The sequence below is a fragment of the Colias croceus genome, chromosome 3 (genome assembly GCF_905220415.1).
Source record: "Colias croceus chromosome 3, ilColCroc2.1".
NCBI lineage: Eukaryota > Metazoa > Arthropoda > Insecta > Lepidoptera > Pieridae > Colias > Colias croceus.
The window spans coordinates 4,743,458-4,762,420 of NC_059539.1; the positions used below are offsets into that span (position 1 = coordinate 4,743,458).

General features: G+C 33.2%; 1 protein-coding gene across 6 annotated transcripts in view; it reads left to right on the plus strand.

Annotated features, from left to right (window-relative positions):
- Positions 1 to 18,776, plus strand: part of LOC123705842 (protein ultraspiracle homolog) — a 29,459-nt gene extending 10,683 nt beyond the window's left edge. For all 6 annotated transcript variants that reach the window (XM_045654892.1, XM_045654890.1, XM_045654889.1 and 3 more), the window contains 8 exons: positions 7,219 to 7,426; positions 10,288 to 10,513; positions 14,257 to 14,395; positions 15,700 to 15,842; positions 16,277 to 16,352; positions 16,853 to 17,002; positions 17,284 to 17,333; positions 17,484 to 18,776. In XM_045654892.1, coding sequence (XP_045510848.1) covers positions 7,219 to 7,426; positions 10,288 to 10,513; positions 14,257 to 14,395; positions 15,700 to 15,842; positions 16,277 to 16,352; positions 16,853 to 17,002; positions 17,284 to 17,333; positions 17,484 to 17,705 — 1,214 coding nt within the window. In that variant the 3' untranslated portion in view covers positions 17,706 to 18,776. The remainder of the gene's footprint in view (positions 1 to 7,218; positions 7,427 to 10,287; positions 10,514 to 14,256; positions 14,396 to 15,699; positions 15,843 to 16,276; positions 16,353 to 16,852; positions 17,003 to 17,283; positions 17,334 to 17,483) is intronic.
- Positions 18,777 to 18,963: the final 187 nt, after the last annotated feature.

Genomic DNA, 18,963 nt, shown 5'->3' on the forward strand with positions numbered 1-18,963 from the left:
GATAATAATAATATTGATTTTATCAAGATTGATTATTTTTCCTGTGAAAGTAAAGGGTTTGAGAAAACATTTTTTCATGCCGTCTTTGGCTGTTTTTTTTAATCAATCTGAATTGATGTTGAGAAAATATTGCGAATTGCAAAAAATCGTACGGTCTGTTTCTTGTAAAATATTAAATTAAATTAAATAGGTACATACATATTAAATTAAATATTGTTAGTATACATAAATGCTTACGTTATTTTATCGTTGAATTTATATTAGCATAATGTGTTTTATACAAAACTACGCAGACAATGAAGATTATTTATTTAAGTTCTATAATATCTAGATTGCTAAAGTAAGACTTTAGAACTCAACAAAAACACGAACTAAAATTCATTAAATTTCAACACGCTTTAATTGAATTTGATTCGCTATATTAATCGATTCTAAAGATTTGCAATAGGTAAATTTTGCAAATATACGTTTAAAACCAGCCAAGTACGAGTCGGACTAGCGCACCTAGGGTTCCGTAACCTGTTGTAACTGTAAATTTATACTTTTTACAATTTATCTTTATCTGTGCTTCGTTTCTGTTATCAAGATGTTATAAGACATTGCTTCGTACCAATTTTCAAGTTTCTGTGTTTACGGGAAGTTCCTTCCCTGTATATTTTGATTCCCTTGCGCGTGTCTAAATTAGCAAAAATTTGCAGCATCAACGGCTATATCTTTTAATTGCGTTGGCTTTTAAGTTTAATTTTTACACAGCTTCAAGAGACCGTAGAGTTGAGTATTTGACATGATGTTGATATAAATTTCAGCTTGATACATCCACGTGTTCCTGTCAAAAGGGTCTTGACTGACAGACATACAGACAAGAAGGATAATGAAGTTTTATTACTTTTGAGGTTCGGTAACTTAAAAAAATAGGTATAATACGTATTTCGACTACTCAAAAAGTAAATTATTTTATATTCGAGAAAGCAGTTATTAAATTTTTTTAATAATATTATGTGTAAATACTAAATTGCAATGATATCTACTTAAGTGATTCGACTATGTCCTTGCAGTAGGAATACGTATGGACTGATGATACTGATGATGAATTTTAAACTTTGTTGTTGAGAAATTAGATACACAATCATATTTCCAAAAACATTTTATTCCAATTAAAAATCGTATTACTTGTATTATAATAAATGTAAAAATAGAATCTTATTTTTACCGATGCGATGCCTACTACCTGTAATTAATAATTATCGAAAATAAAAGTCGGTGAAAAGCGTCCACTTGCAACACTGGCAAGCAAAAAGTATTAAGTATCCCGATTCAATTTAATAAGTCATGCTGTCGATTCCTGCAAATTTATTTTGAATGTCATTGTATCATTGTTTCAAGAGACCACTATACTGGGATATTAGACTGCAAAAAAATATACAATTACATTCATCGGAAATCATTATAATGAAGCTACATTGTTTGCATAAAATAATAAGTTGTCTGTATGTTCAATATAATTATGTAGGTATATGTAGTTACTTGATGAAAAAAGACAGGCATGCATGTAGAATGTTCTAGATTTTTAAATCAACAAAAATATTACAAATCATGATACTCGACCTATTTTGAATACATTAATATCCAAACCAATTATTATTGATTGAGACTTTTTTTATTACTCTAATAAAATATGTATTTTTTATTATTTTTTTCATTAATATAATATGTACCTGTTTATAAATTTCCTGTCATTGGTTTATTATAGTTTATACAATATTGTGTATACCTATTCTACTTTTATTAAAATTTAAATAAAATTATATTCGTGTATACATTTAGGATTAATATATGTTTACGATGTGTTGTGCTTGTTAATCACCACTACTTAAGTGTTAGAAGTTTAATCATTTATTATATTGTTTATATAAAAATATAGGTACTGCAAATTAGTTTTTTTCTGATTGCTCGACTCACGCATAATATAAGAACCGGCACGCAAGTTACCTTTGCTATTTAAACATATCAACAGCTAATTTGGTATAATATAAAAATTATACAGGCTCTTTAGATAATGAATCGTCGTCATCGTCTCTTTTAGCCCCTATTACGTGAAACAGCAACGATAAAAAACATCTTTTTTATTAGGCTTTTAATGTTAAAAACGTGGCCTTTGTCTAAGCCGAGTTTAAATCTGAGCAAAAAATATTAACTTTTATTCACTTGCAAAATGCAGGAAGGAAAATTAGGTACACCTTAACTAAGTGTATAATAAATAATAATTACAAAGTTAAATCGGAAGTTATAGACTTCGATTTTTTGTTATCATGCAGTGGAAATTTAATGGACCTTACTATCTACGCTGCAGCTTTATATACATATAAACACAGGTCGTCTGAAACATGAATGTTCCTAATCAAAACCTTGCGTAACATAAAATCTGTCTGACAGTCCAGGGTCAGAATTTGCGGTGTCTCCTAAAGTCTGGACACCAGACTTTTCTTCCTAATAGGTGAACCGACAGGATAAAAAAAACGAACATGCGTGTGCGCATTTGTTTGTTGTGGTATACCTAATTGCCATATTGTGATTGCGCCATTTGAGATCCTACTTGACATAAATTAGTCTGTAGGGAAGTTGTTTCAATTCTTCTTGAGATATTATAATTTAACTAGCTGTGCCCTGCGGTTTTACCCGCAGTGGTCCACTCCTGTTGGTCTTAGCGGGATGATATATACCCTATAGCCTTCCTCGATAAATGGGCTACCTAACATCGAAAGTATTTTTCAAATCGGACCAGTTATAGTTCAAACAAACAAACTCTTCAGCTTTATAATATTAGTATAGATTAATATCGTGTCGTAAATATCTTGGTACCTACTTTAAAAATTTGCATTCTTTAGACCGCCCGAATAGTTTTTTAGAAATTGAAAACTTATTAATTCATCGTAATATATGTTAATACATTCTATATATTATATTATTAATATATTATAACATCATTGTTTTGTTATTAGTTATTTACACTCATTTGCGTTTTAATAATCTCGGTTTTGTCCGATAATATTTTGTTTTTATGATGAAAGTTATTAGCTTATTTTTCCCGGATCTAGTATAAGTATATGATAGATTTATTTGATTAAAACTATATTTATATAACTACTTTCACTATCATTTTTAGAAAAGAGTTCACGATATCAAAGCAAAGAGATGAAATATATAGAAGAGTAATATGAAAATCAAATCAATTTTGTCAAGTTTCGCGGTAAACTTTTCACGTTTCAGACTTATCCCAATCTGTTGAACAATAATGTCGATATTATAAGTTTTCTTCGTTTATTGGCACTGCTTCATAACTTCTCTTTGATCATATTAAGCAGTAAAAGCTCGATCAACCTTTCTTAGTGTTTCCATGAGACCAATAAATGAGTTACAATAACTTTTTAATAAATAATTTTATTTAGGTACATCATTACGAGGTGCTACGAGTATATATGTACCTTTACGTCATAATAACAACTATTAATGAATAATTACTGAACTCTCTAAGCTTTATTTGCTGCATTCCCTATTAGTGTTATAATTTTATTACTTTCCTCATTTCCACCTTTGATTACTTGAATTAATTCGTCATAAAATATTGAACGTACACACGATTTTATTACAGTCAGTATAATATTGATAATTAATAAACTATTTAATGCGAAAGCCCGTCAAAACATGGTCAGTATGGTTAGTTTATATGATTAACAGATTAAGTATCCCTTTCCCGTCGCCATGTAACATGTTTCTACCACTGGTGATTGAAAATATCTATCCGAATTGATATCACATCGTTCCGAATTCCGATGCTTGTGACACGAAATTACTTTTCCGCGTATTTATCCTATGAAATGATCTTGTCAGTCTTTTAATAAAAGAAAAGATGTTGGAGAAACTTGTACCATACATTTTAATATATAATATATATTTATAGATAGATTTATCATAAACGTTATAGTATACACGTGGAAACTGCGAAACAGTTTATCCTTCTATTGCTTGTACACAAGTTTATACATTTTTTAAATATAATATATAAGTCTATAATTAAGCTACACCAGTGTTTTCATAATATAAAATTCTTGTTATGAATTATTAATTATTATTATCATAATGAATTTTTTTTTTGTTTAAAATGTAGGTACCTATTAAAATGATACCACGCAAAATGGTTTATTACAAAAAATTTTATCGACACTATCAAGATAGTAAGAAGTTAATTGAGTATACCTATGATAATTTTACGTTTATGTTACATTAAATTTTATTTGTTTTTCTGAAATGATAGGTATTTTTTAGGGGTATCCCCTAGGCCCTATTAATATATAAATAATAACTACTATATAATATATACTTATGTATCATATTATATACTTTTTAATTAATATATACCTACATAACTTTAACTACAAATCCTTTAAAATATTATTGTCACGCAGTTTTACTTCTTACCTAATTCATTTATAAAAAATCGATTATCACTAGCTTTATGGGATGTTAAAAGTTAGGAACAATTCTTTTATTTCTTCAAAATTCATGCACAATGTCTTTGAAATTCTTAACCCAAACTAAATAATATAATATGTACAGCAATATTTATAAATAGTGCTACAATATTATTTTATAATATAAACAGTCTTTAATGTTTGCGCCAAAGAAACGTAGGTAATTGTTTGTTTTCTAAAAGTTCCATGTCCGTAGATAATTAGATGATGTATATTATGTTTATCTTTGTATTACTAAGAAATGAAATCGTTTTATATGCATTCTCTAATAGATTATAAGAAACACAAATGAGTGTATTCTTGTAGTGGAATGAAAGTTAATTTCGTTGAATGTTTAAAATCTTAACATCGTGTAGAAGAATAATAATTTAACATTCCATAGTTCATTTCTTCGAAAGTTGATACGACATAATATCTTATTAGATTACATTATTAATTACTTGTGGACGCTCGATTTCATCGACGTTAATTAACATATTCCATTACGAGCAATTTTTATTTTTAATTTGTTTACATTTGGAGATACGCAAATAGATATAGCCAGCTCATTATTTGAAACGAATATATGTTCCACTATGTCATTGGTTCATACTTATGTATTATAATTAATACATAATATGCTAAATGTGTCAAAATGAGCTGCATCATATCGCAGTCTAGTTTTCTTTGTGCGATATCATCATGTGGCATGATCGCGTTATCATGCGCATTCATTGTGTTGATAAAATTTGTTTTCACTCTCTTATCGTCAATACCTAATTAATTTAGCAATATGTATTTTTTAAGACTTTTTAAGTATATAAGTTAATTGAAATTTGTCGTGAATATTATAACTCATACTCCCAAGATATTGTTTTAAAGTAAGTTAGTGCCTTCCTTCCTAAGTTCTTTTTATGATATAGGTACTAATTGAATGTTTATGAGCACATCGATACAAATAGAAGTTATGTGAAAGTAATAAATCAATAATAAATCCATGTTCTTTCTTTGATAAAGATAAAAATGTTGTTATTTAAAAAAATATGGATAAAGACTTTAACTTTGAAACAAAAAAGGAGATACCAAGCATACAATCGAATTAAATTAAAATATCCGTTTGCCTAAAACTTTCTTTTTATCTCGGCGACTCGAAAACAGATTCCTTTCATAAACCCTTTCACAAATTTTTGTAAGTTTTGTTTCTATACGTATTTGGAGAGACTGCGCAATTTATTTTCGGTTTGTCTTTATAACAACATTCAAGTCTCCTTTTGTTCACTGATTTGTATTTTTTTCACTTTGCAATTGTAATTTAAAATTATTCTGAATGCTAAGGGTCCATTTTCATACATGGTTACCTCATGGTTTCTGTATCGTGTAGGTACCTATAGAATTCATGTTCTACATAATTATGACAATTCAGAAAGTTCTTATAAACATTGTTCAAGTTAATTATTGTTTTATTTTACTCTCCGTAAGACTGTGTGGATGAATGGACGTACTCATAATACGTACCTAAAGAGACGCAAAACGATAATTAATGTAATATTATGATTTATAAAATACACTTCAATACGCTTTAATTATTCACGAAGTCACGCGTCAGTTATTTATGTAGTTTGCAAACAATTTTCCATCGGCTGTGCCTAGGCGAATATTTTCCGAGTGTTTTGTAGACAAACGCCTCCAATTTAGCGAGAAGGTGCCACCATTGAATTTTCATCACGAGGAGGCTGGAGGGATGTTTGTTCACTTTTTGCGGGCTTCTGGAGCCCCCCGTCTAATGGACCGGTTTCTGATTTTTCTGAACAGCCAACTTTCGTTTTTGTTTTATTATCTACGCCATTCGCCTTACCACATTTCGTTTTCAATATGCGAGATCTTTGTAGATATTTATTATCATTTGAAGTAGTTTGTAGTGAGTTTATAGCATTTACGACTGTTTTCATATTGGCAATTAATATGTTATTTGAAATTATTTACCTATCGGCTGACTTTATTTTGAAAACTTCACACTTAGTATTAGATTATTCATCACTGATATAATATTATTTAACAATATTATGCAACAAGTGTTGGTGATGTATGATAGATAAAAGATTTTCTAAATATAAAATACTAGCTTACGGCCTCGGATTCGCTCGCTTTGTCTTTTTATTAGGTTTTATAAATCATATACTAAAACCTTCCTCTGGAATCATTCCATCTATTAAAAAAAACCGGATCAAAATCCGTTGCGTAGTAGTAGTTTAAAGATTTAAGCATACAAAGGGACATAGGGATATAAAAAGCGACTTTGTTTTATACTATGTATAATATAATAAATAGTGACGTATAACTCTGTAACATAACGTCTAGAACTATCTCAGTTTGATTGACGTTGTTACACCCATGCCATGTTTTATGTAATTTGCAGCGAGTGTTGTGTCTAAATTTACGTATTAAAAGAGATATTGCTAAAGACATGTATACGATGCTAGCAAATAATTTCAAGAGATATAAATTGTTTTAATATTGACAAGATAAATGGGTACTTGTTCAATTCCAACGATAGCATAATTTACTGCATTGTTACTGTGTCGCGACGACAATAAAGGATGCGATTAACTGATCGTCTTCATGCTGACCTAAATATTACAGTCGGTATTAGCGGTTAGGTATTGTGAAGCAATTCTAAGGGCATTGTGTTAAGATATGATTTTGATTGCAGGGTTGAACCTGGAGCCAGGTTTTATGTCGCCTATGTCACCGCCTGAAATGAAGCCGGACACAGCGATGCTGGACGGCGGAATGCGTGACGACGCGACGTCTCCCCCTGCGCTCAGGAATTATCCGCCGAACCATCCTCTCAGTGGATCAAAACACTTATGCTCGATATGCGGCGACAGAGCGTCGGGCAAACACTACGGGGTGTACAGGTAGGTAATAAAAGATCATTTTTCGGTGATCATCTCTTGTTACGTCTATAACATATTTTGTGCTCCCGTTTCTAGGACCGCAAAGCGCTGTTTCGTATGATTAAACTTCGCCGAAGGCAATACGAAATACGCAGTGGGTAATCTGGGTATTACGTTCCGCTTTTCCTGAAATTCAAATTAATTCGACCATTCACAAATAGCTGAATTCATTTGGATATTTATTATTTTAAATTTTATATATTGATTGAATATATATTATTATTATTTTAAAGTACCTGAGCGTTCGACTTGTGTAAATGATATAGAAAAGGTTACAGTTTCAACAATTAACTTAACAATGTATAGAGATGGAATGAATATACCATTAGGTAGTTTAATTTAAACAAATACAGTTGTTACAATGCGCATAAAATTATGAAACAAGCGTGCGAGGCATAAAATCCACATTCAAACCAGCTGCGTCTCTGATATTAAACTGCTGATGAGATTCCAATTGATAAAAAATAGTAGGTAATAGGAATTTATTGAACTGAACTTATTGAGACTTTACAGGTTCTCGTATAACAGATAACTATTGAAAAGAAAAGTATGCAATAGAAACACCGCCGCCGCACACCACAGTTATTCGTAGTCTAACGTTTTGTTTTCAATTACTTTCGCATGGCAGATGTTCCATAAATGTGGATAGATTGCGATCCATCAGAGTCAGAGTTATAAATAAACCCACCGAGGCCTATCCATTACATAGGTGCTTACGGGATCATGAGAACTGCAGTATAAGTCGGTTTCAACTATTTCCCACACGATTGAACATAATATTCGCTACGTAATACTAGAATATTATTCGCATATGAGATGAAAAGATTAGCTTCAGTGTCTGCACGTTCTATCGCCATTTTCGCTATAAAAATGTATATCTACTCGAACATTATTGTATATAAAGACGTCTAGACTCCTAGACGGCAGCTATAGTTTAAAATTAATTGTATATACCATGTAGTTAGGTATTCCTACAGACAGGTACACTGTCGGTGGTATGTAAGTGAGCGATTTGACTGTGAAATGCTCAATCGATTTATTATTTTCCAAAGAGCACGGTAGCGTGGGAGGCGCCCTGTGTACGTATAATTCTATTCAACCTTTACTCATTCTGGATTTATACATTATTGAAACAATTTACAATTCTATCGATCGTCGGCCGCTCGTAATGTCATGCAAGAGACATTTTATTTTCACCTTGAGAATGCTTTATGTTAACAACGATATAGTCGAGGGCAGGTAAAATGGATCATGGGTGGCGGGTATAAATTAGTTTGGAAATATTTGACTTCTTTAATGCATTAAGCGAAATGCGTCAAGTGCCGTCGCGTGTGCAAACATAACAGTGATTGCATTTTCAGACAAGATGAAAATGTCGTCTCTTTTAAGTTTAGTTAATGTTCTAAACAGCTACTGACATGTGTCACGTACGAAGCATTTTTTAATTCAATTGCAGATTGCAAAATTTCTTTTGACTTGATCAAATTACAAAGTAGGTATAGTAATGTATGTTATTTTTATCTTTTCATTTCTAAAGTAATAAGATGGAATATGATGCCAGTTAAATCGTGCATAAGTCATCCACTTGAGAAGTAATCATGTGACTAATGATGGTTAGAGCGAGGGCTCCTGCGATTCACCCGATCTTCATTAGTACTGATGTTGGTACAGCTGTCTGTACCTACTTGCCATGTACTCATGTGTAACAAGCATTCCATTTTTCAAGGATATAAGACGTGGTCACAAAGACTAACTTACAAACTCCATACGCTTTGCCCTTATCCATACTATATATTATAAATATTACAAATGCGAAAGTAACTCTGTCTGTCTGTTACTCAATCACGCCTTAACTACCAATTTGCAGGAAATTTGGTATAGAGATATTTCGATACCCGAGAAAGGACATAGGCTACTTTTTACCCCGGGACATGGATATAGGTTTTATCCCGGAAATCCCACGGGAACGGGAACTATGCGGGTTTTTCTATGACTGCGCGGGCGATGCCGCGGGTGGAAAGCTAGTTTAAAATAAATTCATAGTTGACATGAAATCGCAATATTGCTTCTAAATAAATGTATCCTTAATATCCGTGCATACCTATCTGCTGAAAAATATTCTATTTTTTTACAAATAACCTATCTTGAAAATACGGTTGGAACGAAATGTAAAATAAATCAACTATAATTGACACAGTTTATTCAAAATATACGCCAAGAGAAGAGACCGCACGTTTTCAGGGAGTTGCTAAATAGTAAATATCCTCATGGTCACAGTGTTGATCATTTATCATTTTTCAATAGATCGCATTGCAGACGAATAATTATTGTACCGGACCGTCCTAACCGATTCGCAACGCTCTGACCATGGCCAGAAAAATGTTTTATCGTTTAACCTCGTCAATCACAGAATCGATCACATATATCACCTAAATATAATTTGTTTTGATTTTATAGCCCTCTTTTGCAACATTATTAATTATTTGACTTATATAGTATATTGTGTTATTGTATTGATGTTCTGTGTTTAGCCTTTAGCTGTAAATCCGGCTGTATGGAATTTTATATGATGTCATCAAAGTTATTGAGATTAATTCACTTATCCTTACAGTGTGGAATAAATCAGACAATGACATGTAACTACGTAGTTTATTTCGGCACAATTTTATTGATAAGCAGTAAGCTATATTATGTTCAGAACAATTTATTGAATATGCTGCTGCATTTTTAATACTCGTACTACAATAAATATGTACAAAATAAATAACTCAATTAAATTCAAAATAAATAACTCAATTAAATTCGCAAATTTATATTTTCAGCTGCGAAGGATGTAAAGGCTTCTTCAAACGGACGGTTCGAAAAGACCTTACGTACGCGTGTCGAGAAGAAAGGAATTGCATAATAGACAAACGGCAGAGGAATCGATGTCAGTTCTGCCGCTACCAGAAATGTCTCGCGTGTGGTATGAAGCGGGAGGCGGTGCAGGAGGAGCGGCAGAGGGCGGCGCGGGGGGCGGAGGACGCGCATCCTAGCAGTTCTGTACAGGTACAGGTACATAATATAAAATATGTACCTACACTATTTAACACACATATAATCATTCAAAAAAGAAAGCGAAGGATAGATCGGTATAGCCTATAGCTACCTAGCGTTTTTTTGTTAACTGTCGTGGTTTTGAGCTTGAATGACGTCCTAATGTTCACGAGGAGGCATTCATAGTAGATTTACGCCTAAACCATGGTGATAGTAAAATGCTATTTTTTTTAAATAGATAGGAACCTGCTGTAACTGTTTTTGAACAGTAGTATTGTTGAATCTCAAGTACGTTTTATTTAATATGCTACAATAATTATTATTATGTTCATCTATTTTCAAGTCTGACATATTATTTGATAGTAAAGATAAATATTTTACTTACTTCTTTGTGAATTTTGTGTTGCGAGGATATCATTTTATTTAAATACAAATAAAAAAACCTTATACGGTGTTGTCTAATAAAAAATAAACCATATAAAATTAAAAGTAGCTACTTATGTAACTAATATATAAATCTCCACCCCGTCACAGCTATTTTAAGCACAATCAATGTAGTTAACTATCCAGCCTTTCATTGGGTTCACGCTTTATAAACTTGTAAACCAAAATGTATTATAATATGTCTCATAAACCCTCTGAATTCAATAATACATATTCTCAGAAAGTCTTTAACGATCGGAGTGCTGATAAAAGCTTCAATTCGGTTTAGTTTTCTGATGCGGGTTCGTTTGTTATCCAAAAGACGACTTATATTACATACTTAATTGTCATCGATCCGCAGATTATTTGCCGATTAAACATGTGACTGAATATAAACAAGTTAATAAAACGAGAACGAATTACTTGTTAATCAAGGGACCATAAATCTGCTCCGTTTCTAGGTAATCATGAATGCTAGATTGATCCTGAATTATTACAAATTTAATAGCCTGTATATTATTTGCTGAATTTAATATAATGGCTATTTTTAGGTATGTTTAATACAGCCACTGGGAAAGGTATTCGCATACAAATAAACGTAATAATTTTATGTTAATTTCGTAAATCAAGGTCGCTCGGTGAAGGCTGCGGTCTTGCAGACAATTCAACAAGTTTATATTCGACTGGACTCCGCCATGTTTTTAATTGTTATTACATTTTCCTGTTGTTAAAGGGTTCACTTATCTTTTTCCTTGAAATTTTATGTGGGTCGTAGGACAAGCATGTGTTGTGCAAACATTAGAATATGATGGGACTACGTATTTCAGTGAAGTCTGATTATTTGAAGTTATTGAGTAACATATTAATATTATCTAATAGGTACTTATAATAATTTAATAATATAATATGGAGAGTCTGTATTAGCTATATAATATATTATAGGGTGAGGCGTGTTGTAAGAGACAGAAAATGTGCGTCATGCCTTGGGGATTCATTTTAGCAGCCAAATACAAATTTGAAATTAGTAATCTAATATATAAAAATCAATGCCACTTTTCGTTGTAATTCCATAACTCGAGAACGGCTGAACCGATTTCGATAATTCTTTTTTTATTATATTCCTTGAAGTACGAGGATGGTTCTTATGTAGAGAAAACGTAAACATGTACCACGGGCGAAGCCGGGGCGGACCGCTAGTAGAGTATATTTTAATTGTTAATACCATAAGAGCCAAATAAGACGCACAGTCGATATATACTTTATGACTAGAAGTACCGTAGACACCCCACTTTTGGCTATTACAAATAAATACTGTCTGCTGCGTGTAATTTGTTATGACCAACTCTAGTTTCCGGGGCCCTTTATTTACTCAAGGACGTTTGTATCGCATCATGTCATCATATTATGATGTTATATTTTGAGAGATAACAGGTTATATAATTTTATTTCCTCATTTTACTTGCAAAATAATTTAAATTGTATATTACAGCCTTTTTGCTTTTGTTAGGGATGCGGGATAATCCGATAAGTATAGTCTGTTAAAGCATAATATTTATAAAATTACATTTTATATTAATGTTTACGAAAAACATATAAACTTATTGGTAGTTAATTATAGTTCTGCACAAAATTCGCATTTCTAGAGGGTCAATAAGTAGGAACGGAAGTCAGATAAGAATGAAGAACACAACGTTTTTAACAAGTTGCTTTTATGAGCAGCTGAAGTCATAGTTCATCTAAAATGAGAAATCACACAAACATTGTCAAAGATAGAATAAAAAATTATTTTCCTTTGATAAGTGCTCGGCTTATACAGCGACCTGTACCTACACAAAAACATATCACATCATATCTATTTATTTTCATTATTATTCACATTGCTATGAGACAGGTTTTGTACATTTATATTCAAATCTGTGGAAATAATAACATCATATTATAATGTTGAAATACCTATCAGATATCAATGATGTATCAAAAGGAAACCTGCGACTATGAATTTACATTTATTGTATGAATTTGATCTTTACTTGAATATATTTTTATCGGGGAACATTATTTACATCTTTATTTTGATCAATTCGTAATAGCATCTGAAATAGCTACGCTTTTCATGTATTGCTAATAAGTGATGCCTTACTTAAGTGACATATCACACTAGCGGATTGCGAGCGGTTTCAAAGCGGAGCGGGTGCGCAACGAATACGTTGCGGGCGCGCAACGAACACGCCGCGGTTGCGCAGCGAATTCGTTGCGGACGCGTGGCGGATGCGCAACGTTTACGTCGCGGTCATGTACACTCATTAACAAAATGGAATCCGTGCTGGTTGTTTCTTATAACTTGTTATAGTATAATAATTATGAGATCATTATTTTTTACGAGTTTCATAACATGTTAATGTTTAGGGTATTGTTTTATCTATTAAATCTTGGTCGAAATGCAATCAGATAACTTAATTGCTCATTATGAAAGTTTACTAGTGAAATAAAGTTTAAAGCTCCTTAACTTAAACAGGGCTATCTTATTATTAGATAAATAGCAGTGAATAGAAAATTTTATCAAGCAACCAGCAACTCATTATCACTTTGCTCATAATTAGGTTCACAAAATCTCTTTATAACATACGTTGCTATGGGAGAGATTATACTGGTCAGTCGTTGCATACTTTTGGAATGTATGTTACATTCTAAAGTCCTAGTAATTCAATTTTATAGCACCTTTTTCAACAACTTCAGTTGTTATTACATCTTTAGTCAAGTAAGTGCATTTCCACAGTACGGTTAAAAAATTGAGTGCTACAGAAACGATGGAAATATTGAACGGAAGTTAGGCAAGGCGGAAGGGCTGGCTTTTGTGCGAGAGTATACAAAATGACGTTGACGCTTCTATTCGCAGCGAAATCGTTGCGCGTCCGCGACGTGTTCGCTGCGCATCCGCGGCGTGTTCGTTGCGCGCCCGCAACGTATTCGTTGCGCACCCGCTCCGCTTTGAAACCGCTCGCAATCCGCTAGTGTGATATGTCACTAAATGTCGATCGATAAATTTAAATATATGTATAGTATATCTGTAAAATAGGCAATATCGACAAAGATATAGATAAATAGAATAGGCTCGTTCTAGGCAATGCATTGTGGTCAAACGTCTGCCTATTCATTATTAAAAAATATAGAAACATATAGATAGTATAAAATTTCTTTTAAAACCAATAAACTATAATCGTGGTATATATCAATTAGGACAAACACAACTCTTCCATTATGGTGAAACGTGAGAAGGAAATACTAGAAAAAGAAAAAATATTTTTACTGTAATATTTTAATATCTATTTCAGGAATTGTCGATAGAGCGGCTATTAGAAATGGAGTCGTTGGTAGCGGATCCCAGTGAGGAATTTCAGTTTTTGCGCGTAGGGCCCGACACTAACGTGCCGCCGCGGTACCGGGCGCCTGTCTCTAGCCTTTGTCAAATAGGTAAGCAAAATCTTATAATGAAAATTTGTCAATTGTTACTTAGAAGTACTTCTGATGACATTGGGATCCTGCAGAAATAGGTAACTAGGTGTTTGAAAATTATTATCATGGTTTTTCAAATGTAATTTTTAATTTAATTGTCATTGTTTATCAGGATTCAGGCTTAAATAAATAAATAACAATACAAATATGTTTAAAACCTTATTTTTTAATAATATGATTAATTGGAATTTCCATTCATAGTCGGAGAGTAACGCCATCTATTGGCACACCAAGCAATAAACAATTCTGGTCATCAATGTCGATAGATGGCGCTATAATAACTTGTTCTCAGTGTCATACATATTATATGATTGAGTACTGAGTTTATTCAATGATCAACAATAATTGTACTGGATAAACCAACACTAACATATTGTTACTTATTCTAGATTTTTAAACCTTCCTCTTAAGGCCGTGTACGCGGTCCGTGCGCTGTTTGGCTCAAATATGTGATTTTTCAAACCAGATTGTCCATCAACCACTTATCTTACAAACATATGAATTACTAATAATTTTAGGAAATTTTATTGTCTATATAGTTAGTTAAGAGTTTTTTTCAATTAATACAGTATTTGTGAATACCATCAAGATAACTGAGCCGATGATTACTTGATTTCGCTTTTAGTGTCAATTTCGAAGCTAAAAATATCTGAAATCGCTGACAGATCTAACACACAATTTTTTTTAACTAACTGCAAAAATCCTGATTAAAATAGTTAGTTAAAAGATTTTTTTATTTTGGACTCCTAACTTACGAAATTAAAATCCGAACAATGTGAATTTTTTTAGAAATTATAGTCGACAAAATGATTATTTTCACCAAGTATAATTTTTACAAATTGCAATAAAAGAACGTCTTACTTATAAGATAAAATTTAAAAAATCAACTAAGGTACCTCTATTATTTTTCTACAATTTTTTTTAAAGTACTATAAAACACTGCGCGCGACCCGATTAAAATCAGTCGGCAGCGAGCCTTTCCAGAGAGAGGACATGTTGCTCGGCGCTCTCCTGTGGACTTATGCTGTTCATAGTAAAAGGATAGCGCAAGCCGCGATCTATCGTAATAGATCGCGGAGATTTTGACTTGCGTTAAATTGAATAAGCCCTCTTAAGACTTAAACCATTCTAAAAATCTTCATCAAAAACCGTTGCGTAGGTTTAAAGAGTTAACCATACATAGGGACAGACAGTGGGAAGCGACTTTACCATGTAATGATGGTTTAAAACAAATCCTACATTATTCGGCCATCAAATTGCAGGTAACAAACAAATAGCCGCGCTAGTTGTGTGGGCTCGCGACATCCCCCACTTCAGCCAGCTGGAGATGGACGACCAGGTGCTGCTCATCAAGGCGTCCTGGAACGAGCTGCTGCTGTTCGCGATCGCTTGGCGGTCTATGGAGGTGGGTGGAATAAATATCATAAAATAATATTATAAAAATAAAAGCATTTTTGGATATACGGAAAATTATTTTAAGGCAATAATTGTGTCAGTCTCTGATATGTTGTTGAGGTTCCATTCACTAGCTTGTATATTAGTTGAAAAAAAGGTGACAATTTCTGTCATTTCTAGTACTCTAACCTAAAATGGCCTCATAGAGTATTTCGATCCCTACATGGAATAGGATCGATAGAATCATTTTTTTTTCGATATTTTAGTTTGTTTTCATTACTGACTGTAATTTCTGTGAATACAGTTCAGAATATCTTAAAAAGTTATGGATGTTCTCCTAGGAACGTTTTCCTATAGCTATAACGGTTAAGGAACCTGCCCTTGCCCGTCCCACAAATTCACCTTATATTGTGTCGTTAAACAAGGGATATTATTTTATTTCAGTACTTGGAAGACGACCGAGAAAATATGGACGGCACGCGAACTGTCTCGCCGCCGCAGCTCATGTGTCTCATGCCAGGTTAATATTCTATTTTAGATTTATTTAAACCCAATAAACCGCTAAAGCCCTACTCCACCGTGCTGTGCTTGTCTTATATTACGTTTATAATCATAGATTTTTAAGGGTCAGTAAATAGACAATTCAAAATTATTGTATCGGCCATCAGAAACATTATCAGCAAGTGGAACAACCGCTTGTTGTATTAAAATATTGTGCTTTTATTTCCCAGTAATTCAGGATACGAATCCTGATCGTTTGTGCATAATATATTTACCTGCTGTGCAATGCGGTTTTATGAGATGATATAGCTTATAGCTTTAGATATAGCGTATAACCTTCCTCGATAAATGGGCTATCTAACACCGAATAAATTTTTCAAATCGGACCAGTAGTTCCTGAAATTAACGCGTTCAATCAAACAAATAAACCAACTCTTCAGCTTTATAATATTAGTATAGATTACCATGAAACAGAATGAGTTACAATTTGTTCTAATAAATGTATAATTATTATTTCAGGTATGACGTTGCACCGCAACTCAGCGCTGCAGGCGGGCGTGGGGCAGATCTTCGACCGCGTGCTGTCGGAGCTGTCGCTGAAGATGCGCGCACTGCGCATGGACCAGGCGGAGTACGTCGCGCTCAAGGCCATCGTGCTGCTTAACCCGGGTCAGTGGGCAACTAAGTTTTTATGTGGAACTTGATTAACTTGAAGGGGAATTACCTAAATGTTGTACGAAATTTGTTCCAACAGTGTTAATTTTAGGAATTTTTTTATAGCTTTCTAGAGCAGAGATAAAGCAAAAATATGGTTAGAAAGTTTTATGGACTCACTATTTAATAATTGTTAAAATCGTATAAATAGAAAACAAAATATCGAATCGTATATCTTAATACAATTAGTTTGAATATAAATGGGAATAATGAAGAGATGATTATTTTACTTACAGATGTTAAGGGCTTGAAGAATCGCCAGGAAGTCGACGTACTACGAGAAAAGGTAATAAAAATATCCGTTTAAAATATTTTTATCAAGGTAATAAAAATATCCGCTTAAAATATTTTTATCAAGGTAATAAAAATATCCGCTTAAAATATTTTCATCACAGCTAACAAACTGACATGTTTTTAATATTTGTGCTATCACCAGATGTTCTCGTGCCTGGACGAGTACTGCCGGCGGTCGCACAGCGCGGAGGAGGGCCGGTTCGCGTCGCTGCTGCTGCGCCTGCCCGCGCTGCGCTCCATCTCGCTCAAGGGCTTCGAGCACCTGTTCTTCTTCCACCTGGTGGCCGAGGGCAACATCAGCGGCTTCATCCGCGAGGCGCTGCGCAACCACGCGCCGCCCATCGACGCCAACTCGATGATGTAACCGCACTGGATCCTTCTACAACGTTCCAGAACGCTCGGCTTGGCAACCTCGCGCGACACACCACACGCGACACGTGCGGCAACCGCGCCGAACCGTCTCGAAACTTGTAGAATCCTTGAGAACTATCGCGCGCATTGGCAACCTCGCGCGGCACATGCGCTAACCGCGCCGAACCTTCTAGAACATTCGAGAACGTTCTGGAACTTTCGAGAGTTTTTGGGACAGCAGCGCGTGAGCTGCGGTATGCTTTATGAATACATAGTGAGTTGCAGGATAAAACCTTCTATCTGTCATTGCGTTTTACTCATTTGTAAAAATATTATTGAGCTTAGTATTTGAATCTATATTCTCTAAAGACTAGTTTGGACATATAAAATTTGTTCTGCTGACTAGCTATGATTTATTACAGTAGAATTTTAATTACACGTATAGAGTACTCACGGACCGCGGCTCACATGTTGTAATCTGTTTCGTTAGGTTTCGATCGATTCGATGTTTGGATTATAGGATTTGTTGTTTAGAATGTTCGAGACAGTGTTAAGTTATGTAGCAGTTATTCTGTAACATTAAGTAACCAGTTGAAGTTTATGTTTCATTATGTAATTTTAAATACCTATCCATATTAATTATAATAGCTAAAATAAGTATGCGGCGGGGCCGCTTTACATGCAGTGTACAAACTATTTTTGTTTATATCATACTAAATGTATAACTATAATATTTAGAATGGAATTATTTTTACACTACATTTTGGTCTAAAACTTTTGAACCCGCGCTCCAACTGTATAAATATATTAGCATCGTGTTAATTATTGGGATTAAATGTAATAATATTTTTAAGTTAATTTTAATTTGTGTCACAATATATGTGGCAACCAAAGCTAGATTTTGTCTATGACGTAAATTTCTTGTATTTATTTTTCTGATACAGTTTATCGTCTATGCATTTAGTTCAAGTTAGAACTTTCTTATTTACTACTTATACAAATTTACTATCTAAGAATCATAGGAGAATTAACTATTGTAAGGAATTAGGTGTCATTTATAATTAATAAATCTTATACAAGCAGTTGTAAGTATTGTCATTCCGTAGTGTAAAGCCCCGGATTTATGAATATCGTGAAATTTTTAAGAATTTTATCCAGTTTTGTTTTAATCGAAGCAATCGGCTTATCTTTTGGCTGTTTTAGTTGAAATTTATGCTTTAGTGTCCAAATATAAATATCATAAGTCGAAATTCGAAGTACAGTGAGAAATA